The sequence below is a fragment of the Trichosurus vulpecula genome, chromosome 5, assembly GCF_011100635.1.
Source record: "Trichosurus vulpecula isolate mTriVul1 chromosome 5, mTriVul1.pri, whole genome shotgun sequence".
Classification (NCBI taxonomy): Eukaryota; Metazoa; Chordata; class Mammalia; order Diprotodontia; family Phalangeridae; genus Trichosurus; species Trichosurus vulpecula.
This window is the reverse complement of record NC_050577.1, coordinates 210,787,938-210,805,830: the sequence shown is the minus strand read 5'-3', so window position 1 is coordinate 210,805,830 and position 17,893 is coordinate 210,787,938. Positions and strand designations below refer to the sequence as shown.

Genomic DNA, 17,893 nt, shown 5'->3' with positions numbered 1-17,893 from the left:
AAGAGCTCTAGAAGGATTTTAAATACCAAATAACAGAGAAGAAAAATTGGGAAAAGAAATGAGAGGTATGCAAGAGAGAGTCAATAACTTGGAAAAGGAAGGACAAAAATTGACTGTAGAAAACAATTCCTTAAAAATCCCAATTAATCAAATGGGAAAAAGGTACACTGAAGAAAACAATTCCTTAAAAAGTAGAATTTGCCAAATGGAAAAAGAGGTACAAAAACTCACTGAAGAGAATTCCTTAAAAAGTAGAATTGGCCAAGTGGAAAAGGAGGTACAAAAAAGCTAACCAAAGAAAACAATATCTTAAAAGTTAGAATGGGGCAAATGGAAGCTGATGACTCTATGAGAAATCAAGAATCAGTCAAACAAAATTAAAAGAATGAAAAAATAAAAGAAAATGTAAAATACCCCATTGGAAACACAAATGACCTGGAAAACACATATAGGAGAGATGACTTTAGAATTATTAGTTCACCTGAAAGCCATGATAAAAAAAAGTCCCTGGACAGCATCTTTCAAGAAATCATTAAGGAAAATTGCCCTGAGATCCTAGAACCAGAGGGTAAAATAGTCATTGAAAGAATCTGCAGATCACTTCCTGAAAGAGATGCCAAAGGAATATTGCCAAGGAATGTTGGGGGAAAATGCAAAGGAATATTGTAGCCAAATGCCAAGGAATATTGTAACTAAATTCCAGAATTATCAGGTCAAGGAGAAAATAATGCAAGCAGCAAAAAAAAGAAAAAAACCACTTAAACATTGTGAACCACAGTCAAGACCTTGTAGCTTTTACATTAAAAGACTGGAGGCCTTGGAATATGATATTCCATAAGGCAAAGGAGCTTGGATTACAGCCAAGGATCAACTACCCAGTGAAACTGAACATAATTTTTCATGACAGGAGATGGACATTCCCTGAAATAGGGGACTTCCAAATCTTCCTGATGAAAAAACCAGAGCTCACCAGAAAATTTGATCTTCACTTATAAGATTCAAGAGAAGCACAAAGAGGTAAACAGAAAAGAAAAATATGTTATTCAATAAGTTTAAACTGTTTACATCCCTATATGGGAAGATGATGCTTATAACTCTTGAGAACTGTATCTTTATTACAATATTTTGGAGGAGCATACATAGACAGAGGGCATGAGTATAAGTTGACTTTGATGTGATGTTAAAAAATCCAAGAGAAAAAAAGAGATTGTACTGTGAGAAGAGGAAAGGAGGAGGCAGAAAAAGGCAAATTACACCACATGAAGAGGTGTGAAGATCTATTACAGTAGAGGGAAAGAAGGGAAGGAGACAAGCATTGTTTGAACCTTACTCTCATCAGATTTGGCTGGAAGAAGGAATAATATACTCAGATGTAGAAATCTAACTTACCCTATAGAAAATAAGAGGGGAAATGGGAAAGAAAAGGGAGGAGGTAAAAATAAGGGAGGGCAGATTGAGGGAGGCAGTGGTCAAAAGCAAAACACCAGTGAGGAGGGAAATGGAGAAAGGAGAGAGAAAGGCATAAACAAGGAGGAAAATAGGATAGGGAGAAAGACACAGATAGTAATCATGACTGTGAATATTAATGGGATGAGCTCTTCCAGAAAACCGAATAGCAGAGTGGATTAAAAACCAGAATCCTACAATATGTTTCTTACAAGAAACACATTTGAAGCAGAGGGATACACACAGAGTAAAGGTAAAAGGCTGGAGTAGAATATGTTATGCTTCAGCTGAAGTAAAAAAAAAAAACAAACAAAAAAACCAGGGGTAGCGATCCTGATCTCCGACAACACAAAAGTAAAAATAGATCTAATTAAAAGACATGGCAGGAGATGGACATAACATAGGACACTACATCCTGCTATTAGGTACTATAGGCAATGAAATAATATCATTACTAAACAAATATGAACCAAGTGGTTTACAATCTAAATTCTTAGAGGAGAATTGAAGGGAATTACAGGAAGAAATAGACAGCAAAACTATACTAGTGGGGACCTTAACCTCCCCCTCTCAAAACTAGGTAAATCTAACCCCAAAATAAGCAAGAAAGAAGTTAAAAAGGTAAATAGAATTTTAGAAAAGTTAGGTATGGTAGAAACTGAATGGGAACAGAAGGGAAAATAGCTTTTTCTCAGCAGTACATTACACACAAAAATTGACTATGTACCAGGGCATACAAACCTCACAGTCCAATGCAGAAAGGCAGAAATATTAATGCGTCCTTTTCAGATCACTGTGCAATAAAAGTTACATGTGATAAGAGGTCATGGAATTTGAAATTAAGAAAACTATTAAACTAATAAATCAAAGTATCAACTGGCTTTATGAAAAACCAATATAACAGTTAAACATGTGCTTAATTTGATTAAAGAAAAGAAAACCAGATTAGCAGTATCAAAAATGAAAAGAATGAATTCACCACCAATGAAGAGGAAATTAAGCCAATAGGGGCTCTTTTGCCCAACTGTATGCCAATAAATTTGACAGCCTTAGTGAAATGGATGGATATTTACAAAAAATACAAATTGCTGATATTAACAGAAGAGGAAATAAAATACTTGATCCCATTTCAGAAAAAGAAATTGAAGGGGGCAGAGCCAAGATGGAGGTGTGAAAGCAAGGACTTACTGGAGCTCTCTTACGAATTCTGTCACATATCTCTAAAAAAGTGAATCTGAGCAGATTTGAAAGAGATAGAAGCCATTAGGAGACTGAATGTGGAAGATTTCCAAGCCAGGAGAGTCTGCAGGGTTGAGAGGATGGATCTGTGGGCTAGGAGAGTGCTGAGCATGTAGAATAAACCATACCTGAGTGGGAGCAGGAGCAGGCCCAGGATGGAAGTGACAGCTATGGTGGTGATCCCCAGGCCTCTCAGCCCAGGATGGGAGTCTATTGGAGCTATGTGAGACGGAAGTGCAGAGCTTTTGGCTGCAGCACCAGCTAATCCTGAGGCATTCAGCATACAGTGTAAAGGTATGAAACTTGCCTTCTTGAACTTCCAGGAGCCATGATGACCAGGTAAAATGGCTCTCATCTCTCACTTCCTCACCCAGAGGATATTACCCTGGGAGAAACTCTGGCATAGAGGAGCCAGAAGTGGCAATTCAGGGGCCTTTTAACTCAGGAGGCTGGGGAAATGGGCCTTTCTTGTGGTCTAAGAAGGAAACAAGTGCAGGAAGAGAGATGTCCCAGCAGGCCCCACCTCAGCAGATCAGCAGGAGTTCCTGAGCCCCAGTGGGGTGGAGCCAGCAAACATCAACACTGGGACCACAGAGGTGCCTTCACACAGCCAGGGCAAGGGGCAGATAGCAGCACAGATGGCTGAGACCACCCATGCTATAGCACAGCCCTAGGGTTAGAGAAGACTTCCAGCAGCCAGACCAACCCTCCCCCACACCTCACACCAGGAGCTTCAGTGTAACCCAAAGGAACTCAGAAAGACAGCCACCTGGCCTTGACCTCGGCATACCAGCTAGCTCCAGCTCAGCACCAGCTGAACAGCAGCATCATATAGCCTCTAGCTGACAAAACCAGAGGCCAAGCACACAAAGCCAATAACCAGGCCCACAGTTCTCAGTACAAGAAACTTGGGACAGAACCCCCTGAGCCCCAGAAGCATAAATCTACTTTAAAAGCCAGGGAGAAGACACCCACCATGAAGAAACAGTCCAGAAAACCAAGGAATATTGATTCTTGTTATGGAGACAGGGAAGATCAAAATACAAGTTCAGAAGAGGACAACAAGGACACTATACCCCCATCTGAAACCTCAAAAGGGAATGTGAACTGGTCTCAACTTCAAAAAGCATTCTTAGAAGAGCTCAAGGAGGATTTTAAAAACTAAATTAGAGAGGCAAAAGAAAAAATGAAAAAAAAATTCACTGATGAGAACAAATCTTTGAAAAGTAAAATTGGCAAAATGGTTAAGGATGTTCAGAATCTAATTGGAGAAAATGGCACCTTGAAAAGTAAAATTAACTAAAGGGAAAGGGAGATACAGAAGCTAATTGAAGAAAACTATTTGTTAAAAATTGCATATTGAGCTCTTTAGAAGACATTATTCCATTCCTTTCTGTAGCTTCAGGTGAGTGTAGAATGGTCTTTTGTTATGCAAATTTCCTTTCTTTTAAATTTTAAGGCCTTTCTCCTAATCTTTTCATAATTTATATTTTTTCTTAGTTCAAATTGTTGAATTTAACCTATGTATCTTGGAGTTTTTATTCTTTATTCTTATTGGCCCTCCTCTTTTTCCAGTTATACATTTCTCCAAAATCCTTCATGCCACTTCTTTTGTGCAAATCTTCAATGATAATGTATTGCAACCCAACTGCTTCCATCATTCCATCAGTAAGCATTTATTAAGCACCTGCTATATGTCATATACTGTGCTAGATTCTGAAGCTACAAAGGGAAATAGTCCCTAGGAGACAAGCTTTTATAAATATGTGAATTTATATATGTGCATTTGTGTGTATATTTAAAATATATTAAAAGTCTTTAGAGGAGAGAAGATACTAGAAACTTGAGGATTAGGAAAAGCCTCACACAGAAGTTGACCCTTGATTTAGTCTTGAGAAAAACTAGGAATTCAAGAGACAGAGGTGATGAGAGATTCCAGGCTTTTGGGATAGCAAGGTAAAAGGCTTTGAGATGGAAAATGGAGTAGATCGTATTAGGACAGTAAGAAGGCTAGTTTGGCTGAACCATAGAGTATATGAATGGGATAATATAAAATAAATTTGGAAAGGTAGATTGAGATTAGGTTGTGAAAGGCAAATGCTAAACCAAGAATTTGGTGTGTGATCCTAAAAGTGTTAGGGGACCAATGAAATTTATTGAGTAGGTGAGTGACATGGTCACACCTGTGCTTTAAGAGGATCACTTTGGCAGCTGGACCTGTGCTTTAAGATCACTTTGGCAGCAGTGTAAATGATGAATTGGAGTATGGAGAGACATAAGAAAGGGAAATCAGTTATTGAAATTTTCTAAATAAGATTAAATGTAGTCCTTGACTAGGATTGTGGCTTCATGAGTGTAGAGGAGAGGAAAAATGTGAAAGATATTGTAAAGGTAGAAAGAACAAGATTTGACATCAGATTGAACGTGTTTGGTGAGAAAAATGAAAGCATCAAGGATGACAGTGGAGTTGACTAGAAAGATAATGGTGTCCTTGACAGTAATAGGGAAGTTCTCTAAGTGATGGGTTTTGGAGGAAAGATAGTGGTTTCTTCTTAGGGCATGTTAAGTTTGAGTTGTTTATGTATCTATGTGACATCCAGTTTGAAATGGTTCAGGAGAGAGACTAGGGCTTATTATATTGATATGTGAATCCTTTGTATAGTGATCATAATTAAACGTATGGGGTCTGATGAAATCAGTAAGAGAGAGTGTAGAGAGAAAAGAGGACCTAGCATATACCCTTTTTGAATAGCCACAGTTGTAGTTTGATATTGATAATTGACCATCAAGGGAGCTCAAGAAGGACAGTTGGACATGTAAGAGAAAAACTAAGAGAAACCAGTGTCAATACCCAGAAAGATAAGGTGGGAAGTGATCAACAGTATTAAATACTGACTTTCAGTTAAGATGGTAATGTGAAAGGTATTAGTCCTATCCAGCTCTTCATTAATGACACACGTTAACAAGGACAAAAAACACCATATATAGCAACAGAACCAAGTAAAAATGCCACTAAACTTCTCTCTATATAAAGGGTGGCAAAAACAGAAGGAATATAATGCAAGAGCAGTTCCAGGAGTTGAGGCTTCCTGGTGAAAAGTGACTCTTCAGGACTCCTTATGAGACTAGCCTGAAACTAACACCATCTTTGATGCGGGTAATCAAGGAGCAGAGGTTAGAAGCTATGGACTTTTGGTAGGTAACTACCCAAGAAAAAGCACAAGGCCAGTGTGACTGGATTTAGGAGAAATCCCAGGAGACAACTTGGTGGCACAGTGGATAAAGTGCTGGACCTGGAGCCAGGAAGACTCATCTTCCAGAGTTCAAATCTGGCCTTTGACACTTATTTTTCTGTGGCCCTGGGCAAGTCACTTGCCTTAGTATCATCTATAAGGACTTTGCCCCATTTGGACAGTCTACTTCCCAGGTAGTCCAAGTACAAGTCTTTGGAAGAATTGAGGACTTAATTCCAGGTGGACTTCCTCCTAGGAACACAGGGAAGTGGTCTCTGGACTGCTATAGGGGCAGACCCTAGCCTTGGTACAATATTATCCTACTGGACTAAAATGGGAGAAGGGTTTTGATCCTAGCCATCACAGCCAAGGATTGAAGGCTGTAACAGATCCTGGGTACTGGCATAAAGTCTTAATCCAAAAACAAAAGCCACAGACATTATCAAACAGGATCATTCCTACTACAATTAAGAGATTTTATGTGTTTAAGAATCTCTGGAAAGTTAGATGGCACAGTGGATAGAGTGTCAGACCCGAAGTCAGGAAGACTCATATTTATGAGTTCAAATCTGACCTCAGACACTTGCTAGCTGTGTAACCCTGGGCAAATCAATTAACCCTGATTGCCTCTGTTTCCTCATCTATAAAATGAGATGGAAAAAAATGGTAAACCACTCTAGTATCTGCTAAGGAAATCCCAAATGGGGTCATGAAGAGCCAGATGTAACTGAAACAATTGAATAACAGCAACAACAAAAAAAATCCCAAAATAATATCCCAGGAGAAGGCAACTCTGAAATTATCACAAGTAGAACCTCATAAAAGAGACTGGGTTGGCCATAAAAACTCTATGGAACTTAAGTTACAGCTAAAACAAAAAATAAAAATGAAATTAGAATACTTGAAAAAAGAATAAACCACCTAGAGAAAAAAGTGGATAACCTTTCCTGAGTTTTCAATACTCACAATACAGTAGAACAGAACAAAGAGAATTCTATTCAATGATTAAAAAGAAATGGAACAAAATAAGACCAAAAACTTAAAGAGGAAGTGAAATATCTATGTGAAGAAATCATGGATGAGGCACCAAGATGAAATACAAGTGCTCAAAAGATTGCGAATCAGGTAGTTTATTACTCATAGACATGTAAGTATGGAGCTCCCCAGCCCTTCAGTATCACATACACAGGCTTTTATGATGGGATGCATATCCTTATGAGGATCCCAGAGCTTGTGGTCTCTGCTGGGAAAATTCATTGGTTCTAAATGGAAGAAGATCCTGAGGGGTAGTCCATCAGCAGGTGGCCCAGACTGCAGCCCTTCATCAATTACAAGGGCATTAGAAGTTTGCTAACCTTGCAGATATGGATGAGATAAAATGTGCTAAACTGATTATGATCAGAGGAACCTTGCATTCTTTGCCTTGATAAAACCGACTAAACCAGTGTTTGGTACACAAGATATCCCTGGTACATGGGCAAGTGTTGATCACTGGTCAAACATGTAATCATTTCTTTCAGCTGACAATAGCCAAATCTTTACAATCTACTCTCAAAACAACTGACCTAGAAAAAGGATTTGTTGTTCAGTTGTTTTTCAGTCATGTCCAACTCTTTGAGATCCCATATGGGATTTTCTTGGCACAGATACTGAAGTGCTTTATCATTTCCTTCTCCAGGTTTGCCATTTCCTTCTCAAAAAAAAAGATAAGAAGAGATGATATAAGAATTAGTGGACTCCCCAAAAAGCATGACCAAAACACAATGTGTGGGTAACATATTTCAATTAATCGTGATGTCACATGACCAACAAGATAGCAGACTAGAGATTTTCTTCAGTCTGTATTAATTGCCCTCTCCCTCAAAAGAGAATATTAAGGGCAACAATTTTAGTTATATCCACAAGACAGGAAAGGAAGAAGCCCAGCAAGGTAACAGTCCCATGAATTAATTGTGGAGAATGTTAGACCTTAAGGTGTTCATTTATACCCCTCTAGTACCAACCTCCATACCCTGCCAGGGCACACAAACCAATCCACAGTGTTATGATTTTAGACCCACTCAGGAAGTTCTTTGAGCTTACATTTTATTTCTGTGCACCCTACTCATTTCTTTCTGTCATGGCAAGCAAAGTGGGACTTTTTGCTGTTTTTTCTTTTGGAGTGCTTCTCAGCACTAAGGCAATCAAGTGCCTTTGATTGAGTCTTGCCTTTGTTTGAATCAAGAGTCTTTGATTGATTCAAGAGTCTTTGATGACATGCTTAAGTCACAAGAAAGTCTATGTCACATGAGTTTGAGTCACATGGTTGTGATGACCTCTGACCCTGAAGAAGTGTGTGTGTTGTTTGTGTGTGTGTGTGTGTGTGTGTGTGTGTGTGTATGTATATAGCAAAATGCTAACCTCAGAGTATACGTGTGTGTATACACACACACGTACACTCTGAGGTTAGCATTTTGCTTTGGGGGCTCACTCATTGGAAGAGCATTCCTTTGATTTGGCCAGAGGAGAATCTGGGCAGCCATTAAGGAGCCCTCAGCTTTGAAAACCCAGATGCTGGTGCTTCTCTCTCTGGTAACTATATATGTATTACTATGGACAGACAGACAGAAGCTCGGTCTGCTGATTTATATTATTTGCTCTGTTTATATAATTTCTGCTTGTAATTTCTGTTTGTGTTTTCTCTGAAGTGTAGGGTGCTGACTTTTTCCCCTAAACTAAGTGAATGATATATATATGTTTAATTAAAGTGAGATTGTAAACCCCTTAAAGTTGCTTTCCTTAGAAAAGCAGATCAAAGAATCTGTGCTAGCAGCCCTCCTGTGTGCTGGTGTTATTGGCCTTACGCAGGCACAGTAGCTGCAAGCAGCATTATTATTCCTGCCAAGTGAAGGAGTGAGGGAATTGGAGGAGGTAGAGAACCATATTTTCTTTTTTCTTTTTTTTTTTGAAGGGGGAAGGCAAGGCAATTGGGGTTAAGTTACTTGCCCAAGGTCACACAGCTAGCAAATGTGTCAAGTATCTGAGGCCAGATTTGAACTCAAGTCCTCCTGATTCCAGGGCCAATGCCCTACTCACTGCACCACCTAGCTGCCCCTCCATGCTTCCTTTTTGTGTAGAGTAGATTCCTGTGTTAGGTATAATGTGGGACTGAATAATAAGCCCAGTCTTTATGAGCCTATGCAGAGTGTGTCAGTGTGCTCGGGTAATGTAATTCTCCATGTAGAATCAGTTGAGGAGTTGGCTTCCAGGAGAGTCTTGATGAGCTAGACATACAAACATACATACATATACATATACATACACACATACAGCCTTGGAATATGTGTGTGTGTGTATATATATATATATATATATATATATATACACACACACACACACATATATATACACACATATATATACACACACACATATATATACACACACATATATACATACGCACACATATGTATGCATGTATGTGTATACGTGTGTTTGTATAGTCTTGGAATATGTGTGTGTATTTGTGTGTGTCTGTGTTCATCTGTGTCTGTGCCTGTGGCAGTTGACCATTTCTTTGAAAGCTTGTTCACATCTGTCTGTCCAATAGTCCCCAAAGGACTTTTTTGATTTCAAAATTTCTTTGTATTATTTTTTTCTGCTTCTGTGCATCTTCAATTACATTGGCTTGAGTCAGGTGATTTAGTGGCTTAGCAATAACAACATAGTTAAAAAAATTTTACAATAACTAAATCTGAGAAAAATTCTTGTGGTCTCTTAGGTTCTTTGAATGTAGCCAAATCAAGAATAGTATTCACACTGGTATCATCAAATAGCAAGTATTGGATATTCATAAACAATTAGATAGTACCTAGGGATCAGCTCAATGGAGTTAGCTCTGGTAAAATTTGAAAACAAGTCAATACTAAAAATAAACACCAAAAATCATAACACAAAAGAAAAAGCAAAATCAGAATAACTAGAATTCATGATACTAAAAACTTAAATTAGAATTTCAGCAAAAGGGAAGAAAATAAAATATATCTAGAAACAAAATTTTACATAAAAAGGAACTTAAATGTTAAAAAGAATAATGCAACAAAAGATAAAACTTTTATTACAACTTTGATATACAGTAATATTTTTCAATATTAACCAATATTGGGCTTAATTTAACTCAGAGTATACAAAGAAAGGTATAAAATGTAAAATCAAGAAGAAAAATATTCAAGTTTAAAATTAAAAAACACATTGTTAAAATGTTGGAGCAATACAGCAAAAAACACACAAGAATTATAATGATGAAGGGATTATATGTATTACATATACTTATATAGGTAGAATTATATGTAGATTATGATGCAGAGGAAAAAGACATATGTATATATGTATTTATATGTGTGAATATATATACATGTATTATATAATTATATAAAATTTTAAAAATGGTCCCCAACTGAGATTCCTACTTAAAACACTAAGTGTCTCAGTATGGCTTTGGATCATGAGTAATATATACATATACATATACACATACACATACATATACATAACATATTCATATACATACACATACATATGTATGTACATACATATATACATACACACACGTGTGTGTGTATATACATGTGTGTGTGTGTGTGTGTGTGTGTGTGTGTATATATATATATATCTCCTTACTTTCCTCTCCCAACCAGAAAGGGCCAGAGTCAAAGCTTTCACAGAACATGCCTGCTGACTGGGTTCTCCTTTGATCAACCCTTGAATCAACTTTCTCCTCTAATCATGTCTGTTTTTGTCTTCCTTCCTCTCTCCCCTCATCTTGACTTTCTCCAGTATCAAGAAAGTTGAGTATTTAACCTCACAGGCTTTGCTCCTAGTGAGTTCTACCTGCAATTAATCAATGACAAAAGTTAGGTTCTTTTTGTCTAAAGGACTAAAAGGTTCTGACTTCCCTTATAAATGTAATGGGGGTCTGGTGCATGAAGAGACCCATTCAGCTTCCCTAGCAGATGCAACTTTTCTACATAGAGGATGCTAGGGAGATGGCTTCTGAGAGAATCCAGATGACATGAGAAAATTGTCTTGAAAAAAAAATTGAACATGTGAACATTATATTATTGGCTTAAGTTAGCTTATTACATGGTTGTGAACCGCCTCTTTTTAAAATTGATTTGATTCAGCTTCAGTTGTATCTTTACAACATTCGTGTCTTGAGAAGTTTGGCGATGCGTTCTCTTATGATGACCAGTGAGAGACTATGTAATAATGGGAAGGGCCTTAGGATCTACTTCCCCTTTGAAGTGATATGGCCTCTTAGAAATGGGCCTTTGTATGAATATGTATATATATATATATATATATATATATATATATATATATACACATACATATATGTGTGTATATATATGTGTGTGTGTGTGTGTGTGTGTGTGTGTGTGTGTGTATATCTGTAGAGCCTATATCAAATTATGTGCCATCTTGGGGTGGGGGAGGGGAGAGATGGGGAAAAAGTTTGTAACTCAAAATCTTATGGAAATGAATGTTGAAAACCAAAAATAAATAAATTTTAAAAAGAGAAATGCGTCTTTGTCCATGGTCTTTTCGTTCATTCTTTTCCATCCCAGGTGCACAGAGTAGAGTCTCTGATTTGGTCAGGAAAGCAAGCCACAGGAATCTGGGAATTGGAATCTAGACCAGATATTGCAGCCAGCCCAGATCAATACCCTGAGAAGCAAAGAGGGATCATTAAAAGTGACTTTCAGTGTTGCAGCCAAATGGAAGCAATTTGACAGACATACTGCACCTGGACAGGAACTTAATGAGACCAACGCTATGTAGGAATTAAGCTCAATTTCAAACTTACTCCCTTAGAGACCAAGGTGGTATAGGTGACAATATACCCCAGAGGACTGGGGAAAATTCACATTTGTTATTTCTGCATCTTTGAACTAAATACTCCTTTCTAAAATATGTCCTGTGTTAAGTGATTAAATGGAACTGGGTTAGTGATCCTTAACAATGAGGGAAACAAAGCCAGTGGAGTTTTGATCAAATTGTAGCAGAGAAAAGAATTACCCTAACCTCCCTAGAACCTTCAGAGCCTATGTGATAAGCCTAGCCCTGAGAGAATTCCAGCTCTTCCATTAATACCCATGTGACTTTGGTTAAGTCACGCAATTTCTCTTGGCCTTAGGTCCTCATCTGTAAAATGAGATACTTGAACTAGATTACTTCTAAAATCCCATTAAGCTCTTAATCTTTTTTCCTAAAATTCTATAACTGTCAAATGATATTCGAATATTAGGTATCATTTTTATTATACTAGATTCTAATAGTTATGTAGTTTTTGAGCCATGTGTGGGTTTCTGGTGCAGCAGCTATATCTGTTGTTCTGGTCTCTTGTATAAGCTATGTGTACTATTTGATAAATAGGAAAATTATTTTGTATTAAGCCAAGATAATATCTTGTTCTATACTTCCATGTACTTATATTAACTGTAAACTAATATAAACTTTAGTTGAAATGATGTTATATTAATTTTATCCTTGAAAATATACTAAATGTTTTAAACTTATCTTGTTCATAATATTATGTGATTGTAAATTATTTTTTCTTATTCACACTATTGTAGATTACATTTTCTCTCTGATTTTAACTTTTTTCACAGTACAGAATAATTTTGTTTTGTTTCTTTAGGTCACTGATATGATGCTTCAGGACAAACCATATCCTGATTGGGGAAAATCAGCTAGAGCTTTCTGGAAAAAAGGAAATATCAGAATAATTTTGTTCTGGTAGGAAATTACTTATTCTATATATTTTATTATACCTGTAAACTTATATGTTTTATGTTTTATTGTTGGGAAGTATTTTAAGGGTAATGAAATATTTTAAAACTATGCTGTATGCAAATAATTTAAATCATAACCCTGTTATTATATTAATAGACAACACTGATATTCATCAAAATCAATTCTGTTCTGACTCTGGATCCCTTTTATCTCACCCTGTTAAGGCCCTCTCCACCATACCAGCTCCCTCTAGCCATTTATTCAGGCCATTATCTCCCTGTTAGTAACCTTTACTCTCCCTCTGGATCCTTTAGCTCTGATAGGTCTTATTTTACCAGAGTCCAGGTCTCTGTGCTGCTTCCTGCCCATTCCATATCATGCTACTGCAGGAGTACCTTCCCCTCACCCCTACACCCTTCTAGTTTGCTTTTATGTGTTGTCTTGCATTCATTAGAATGTAAGCTAGCTGAGGACAGAAAATCTCCTGTGTGCTTATGTTCATATCGACAATACTTATTGCAGAGCCTGAAAGATAGTAAGAACTTGAAGAGTGTTTTATTGCTCGCTCTCTCTCTCTCCCTCTCTCCAAGCACTTACAAGAATGTAGTCTAGGTAGGTTTTGGAAATCAGAAAAAGAGAATTATGAGAGTGGACCCATGGTGATAGAGCAAAGTGAGCATGTTTGTCAAGCTCTCCCAATATGCTTCTCTAAACAATTTTTAAAAGTACAACAAACCAAATTCTAAGTGGGAAAAAAGTCACAGTGAGTTATTTTTTTTCATCCCTGTAATGGCAATTAAGGTGGGACTTTTTTTTTTTTTTTTACTGTTTTCTCTTTTGGAGCATTGAGGTAATCAAGTGCCTTTGATGAGTCAGGCCTTTGTTTCTTTGATTAAATTGGGAGTCTTTGATGACCTGTTTAAGAAGCAAAGCCTACTTCACACAGGTTTGAGTCACATGGTTATAATGCCCTTCCACCCTGAAGAGGGTATATAAACTCAGAGGTGAGCATTTTGTTTGGAGCTTTCACTCACTGGAAGAGTGTTGTGTGATTTGACTAGAAAAGACTCTGGGTAGCTGCTAGAGCTCCCCAGCTTTGAAAACCCAGATGTTATGTGCTCTGGTTACATAATGTATGCTTGTAATTTCTGTTTGCATTTCCTCTGAAGTTCAGGGTGCTGGCTTTTCCCCCTGAAGTAAGTGAATGGCATATGTATGTTTAATTAAAGTGAGATTGTTAACCCCTTAAAGTTCCTTTCCTTAGAAAAGCAGATCAAAGAACCTGTGCTAGCAGCCCTCCTGTGTGCTTTTGTTGTTGGTCTTTCACCCCCACAACAGCTGCTAGCAACATTGTTGTTACAATTCCAGACCATATCAGGGAAAGAGTGGACAATGGTGTGGAAACTCTGGTGGCTTGGAGTGGGACATGTTAGATTCAGTTGTTAATCTTGGGCATGGCAGAAGCAGCAGGAGTAACAGTGGTACCAGAAGTGCTCATCACCAAGAGACTGTAAGGAGATTTAATACCTGGTCAGAAAGAGAATATAGGGGACCCTTGTGCTACCACTGGGTGCAAGACCAGGTACCATTTGGTAACATCAATATCCATTACCCTATTTAGGGGTAATTTCAGGACAGTGAGGAGTGTACTTTCAAGGGAACAGGGGCCCTACTTGGATATGGGTTATAGTTCCAGGGCAGAGAGGAGTTGTGGTAAAGGGAGCAGGGGCCCTACCTGGGTAAGGACCAGAGTAAAGTCCAGGAATGAAATGATCACACTTCTCTCCAGATCACACCACCTTAAAAGCTCTAAAAAAATTTTAGGCCTCCAAACCTAGCTGAGAAAGCAGCAGAATATAAAAAGCACAAGACCAGATCAGACAAACCCTGCCCCCAACCCCACCTCAGGTGAGCAGAATCCAACTCTAACATAAAGTCCAAAGTCAAGGAATAGGCTGGAAAAATGAGCAAACAACTAAAAAAGAACTTGAAATTAAAAAGCTTCTATGATGACAGAGAAGCAAATACTCAAAGAAAAATGTAGATTAGGCACAAGACCAACAAGAATTCCCAGAAGCACTAAAGAAAAAAATTTTTTAAAAAAGCAAAAAAGTATTTTAAAAACTAAATAAAATTGGCAGAGAAAATGTTAGGAAAAGAAATTAAAGAAATGCAAGAAAATTTTGGAAAGAGAATTAATAGTTTGGTAAAAAGAGGTACAAAATGCTGAAGAAAATAACTCTGTATCTGTATCCCAAAGAGATCATAAAAATGGGAAAAGGATCCAAATGTACAAAAATATTTATAGCATCCCTTTTTGTGGTGGCCAAGAATTGGAAATGGAGAGGATGCCCATCAGTACTGGAATGGCTGGACAAGTTGTGCTACATGAATGTAATGGAAAACTATTGTCATATAAGAAATGATGAACAGGCAGACTTAAGAAAAACCTGGAAAGATTAATATGAACTGATGCTGAGTGAAGTGAGTAGAACTAGGAGAACATTGTACACAATAACAGTTACATTGTGCGATGACTAACTTACCTAGACTTGGCTGTTCTCAGCAATGCAAGGATCTAGGACAACTCCAAAAGATTCATGATGAAAAATGCTGTCCACATCCAGAGAAAGAACTATGGAGTCTGAATGCAGATCAAGGCCTACTATTTGCTCTCTCTTTTTCTTTTGTCGTTTTGTTTTGTTTCTTCTTTCTTATGGCTCCTCCCATTTGTTCTAATACTTCTTTAAAACATGACTACTGTAACAATGTGTTGGTAAGCAAAATGGGCTCCTTAGCACTTAGCTCAACCAAGTGCCCTTGAATAGTTGGCCTTTATCTCCTTTGAGTAATTACTAGGTGCTAAGCCCCAGGCCCAAGCCCCTATTAGGTGTGGAACCTATGTGGGTGTGGATTGGTGACTGGGGTGGGGCCCAAGGTGGGGCTGGCTAAGGGGAGGTGTTAAGTCCAGAGCCATGCCCTATTAGGTGTTAACCTAATCTATGTGGATGTGAACCTCCCAGGGTCCTAAGGGGAGGGGCCAACTCAAGAACCAATCACCAGAGCCTAACCTCTGGTCATTCAGATGATGTTTGATGATATCTGAAACCCTATAAGAAGGGAGAGCAGAGCCATTTGTGCAGGGCTCTCGAGATGGTGTTGATGAGGAGACTCCGGACAGCTGTAGCTAAGGGGCCCTCCAGCTTGCAAACCCAGATGCTGAGACTTTGTTGGACTCTGGTAACTATGTATTGGGATTTGAATCAGACAAGGTCTGTCTGTTGATATTTGTACTTTGTTTGTATTTTGTTCTGAAGTTCAGGGTGCTGGTCTTTCCCCCTGAATTAAGTGAATGATATTTGTGTGTGAATTAAAGTAAGCTTGTCAAACCCCTTCACTTTGCTTTCCTTAGTTAAGCAGATCAAAAGAAACCTGTGCTGTTGGCAGCTTTCTGGGTGCTGGCTGTGGGTGGATCTTATACCCCCACAGAAGCTGCTAGCCGGATTGTTGAAACAAACAATATGTTTAATATGAATATATATGTAGAGCCTATATCAAATTGCATGCCTTTTTGGGGAGAGGGGAGGGGAGAGAAGGGGAGAAAATTGAAAATTCAAAAGCTAACAGAAGTAAATGTTGAAAACTAAAAACAAACAAATAAATTTTAAAAATTTAATAAAATAGAAAATAACTCCTTAAAAATTAGAATTGACCAAGTGAGGTACAACTTCACTAAAGAAAATAATTCCTTAGATGGTGGAGTAAAAGCAGGAATTTGCTTGAGCTTTCCCACAAACCCCTCCAAATACCTGTAAAAATGACTCTAAATAAATTCTAAAGCAGCAGAATCAACAAAATGACAGAGTGAAACAAATTTCCATCCCAAGACAACCTGGAAGATTGACAAGAAAAGTCTGTTGCACCAATCTGAGAGAAGAGCACAGTCCAGTGTGGGTTGCACCAGTACAAATGGGGCCAGAGCAAACCTGGAGCAAGCCTCAGGGGACTGAATCACTAGCAGCTGTGGCAGTTTTCAGCCTTCTTAACCCACAAATGACAAAGACAACTTATAAGGTCAGTAGGAAAGGTCTGTCAGATCTGGGTGAGAGAGGAGTATGGTCCAGCCCCAATCCCAGGGCAGTGGTGGTGGTAGAGGTGGAGGTGGCAGCAGCAGCAGCAGAACTGAGTATAATACTTCATGGGGAAAAATGGATATTCAATGAAATAGAGGACTTTCAAGCATTCTTGATGAAAATCATAGCTGAAGAGAAAATTTGACTTTCAAATACAAGATTCAAGAGAAGCATGAAAAGGTAAACAGGAAAGAGAAATCATAAGAGACTTATTAAAGTTGAACTGTTTATATTTCTACATGGAAAGATGATATTTGTAACTCATGAGACTTTTCTCAGTATTAGGGTAGTTGGAGAGAATATATATGTGTGTGTGCATATATGTGTATACACACATACACACAGGCGGCACAGGATGAGTCGAATATGAAGGGATAATATCTAAAAATAAAACTAAAGGATGAGTGAAAGGAATGTATTTGGAGAAGGAGAAAGAGAGAGGTGGAATGGGGTAAATTATCTCACCTAAAAGAGGCAAGTAAAAGCTTTTACAATGGAGGGGAAGAAAGGGAAGGGGAGGGGGAATGAGTGAACCTTACTCTAATCAGATTTGGCTTCAGGAGGGAATAACATACAAACTCAATTGGGTATGAAAATCTATCTTACAGGAAAGTAGGGGAGAAGGGGATAAGAGAAGGGGGGATGATAGAAAGGAGGGCAAATGAGAGGAGGGGGTAATCAGAAGGAAACACTTTTGAGGAGGGACATGGTGAAAGGAGAGAATAGAATAAATGGGGGGGGGAGCGGGATAAGATGGAGGGAAATATAGTTAGTCTTCCACAAGATGACTGTTGTGGAGGTGTTTTGCGTGACTACGCATGTATAACCTATATTGAATCTCTTGCCTTCTCAATGAGGGTCGGTGGGGAGGGAAGAAGGGAGAGAACGTGGAACTCAAAATCTTATAAACAAATGTTAAAAATTGTTTTACATGCCACTGGGAAATAAGATATACAGGCAATGGGGCATAGAAATCTGTCTTGCCCTACAGGAAAATATAAGGGAAGGGATAAAAGAAGGGGGGGGGGGTGATAGAAGGGAGGGCAGATAAGGGTAAGGGATAATCAG

At 38.2% G+C, this 17,893-nt stretch overlaps 1 protein-coding gene across 5 annotated transcripts in view; it reads left to right on the top strand.

Annotated features, from left to right (window-relative positions):
* TMEM117 (transmembrane protein 117) overlaps positions 1-17,893 on the top strand; it is a 218,274-nt gene that overhangs the window by 120,657 nt on the left and 79,724 nt on the right. For all 5 annotated transcript variants that reach the window (XM_036761974.1, XM_036761976.1, XM_036761979.1 and 2 more), the window contains one exon: positions 12,598-12,695. In XM_036761974.1, coding sequence (XP_036617869.1) covers positions 12,598-12,695 — 98 coding nt within the window. The remainder of the gene's footprint in view (positions 1-12,597; positions 12,696-17,893) is intronic.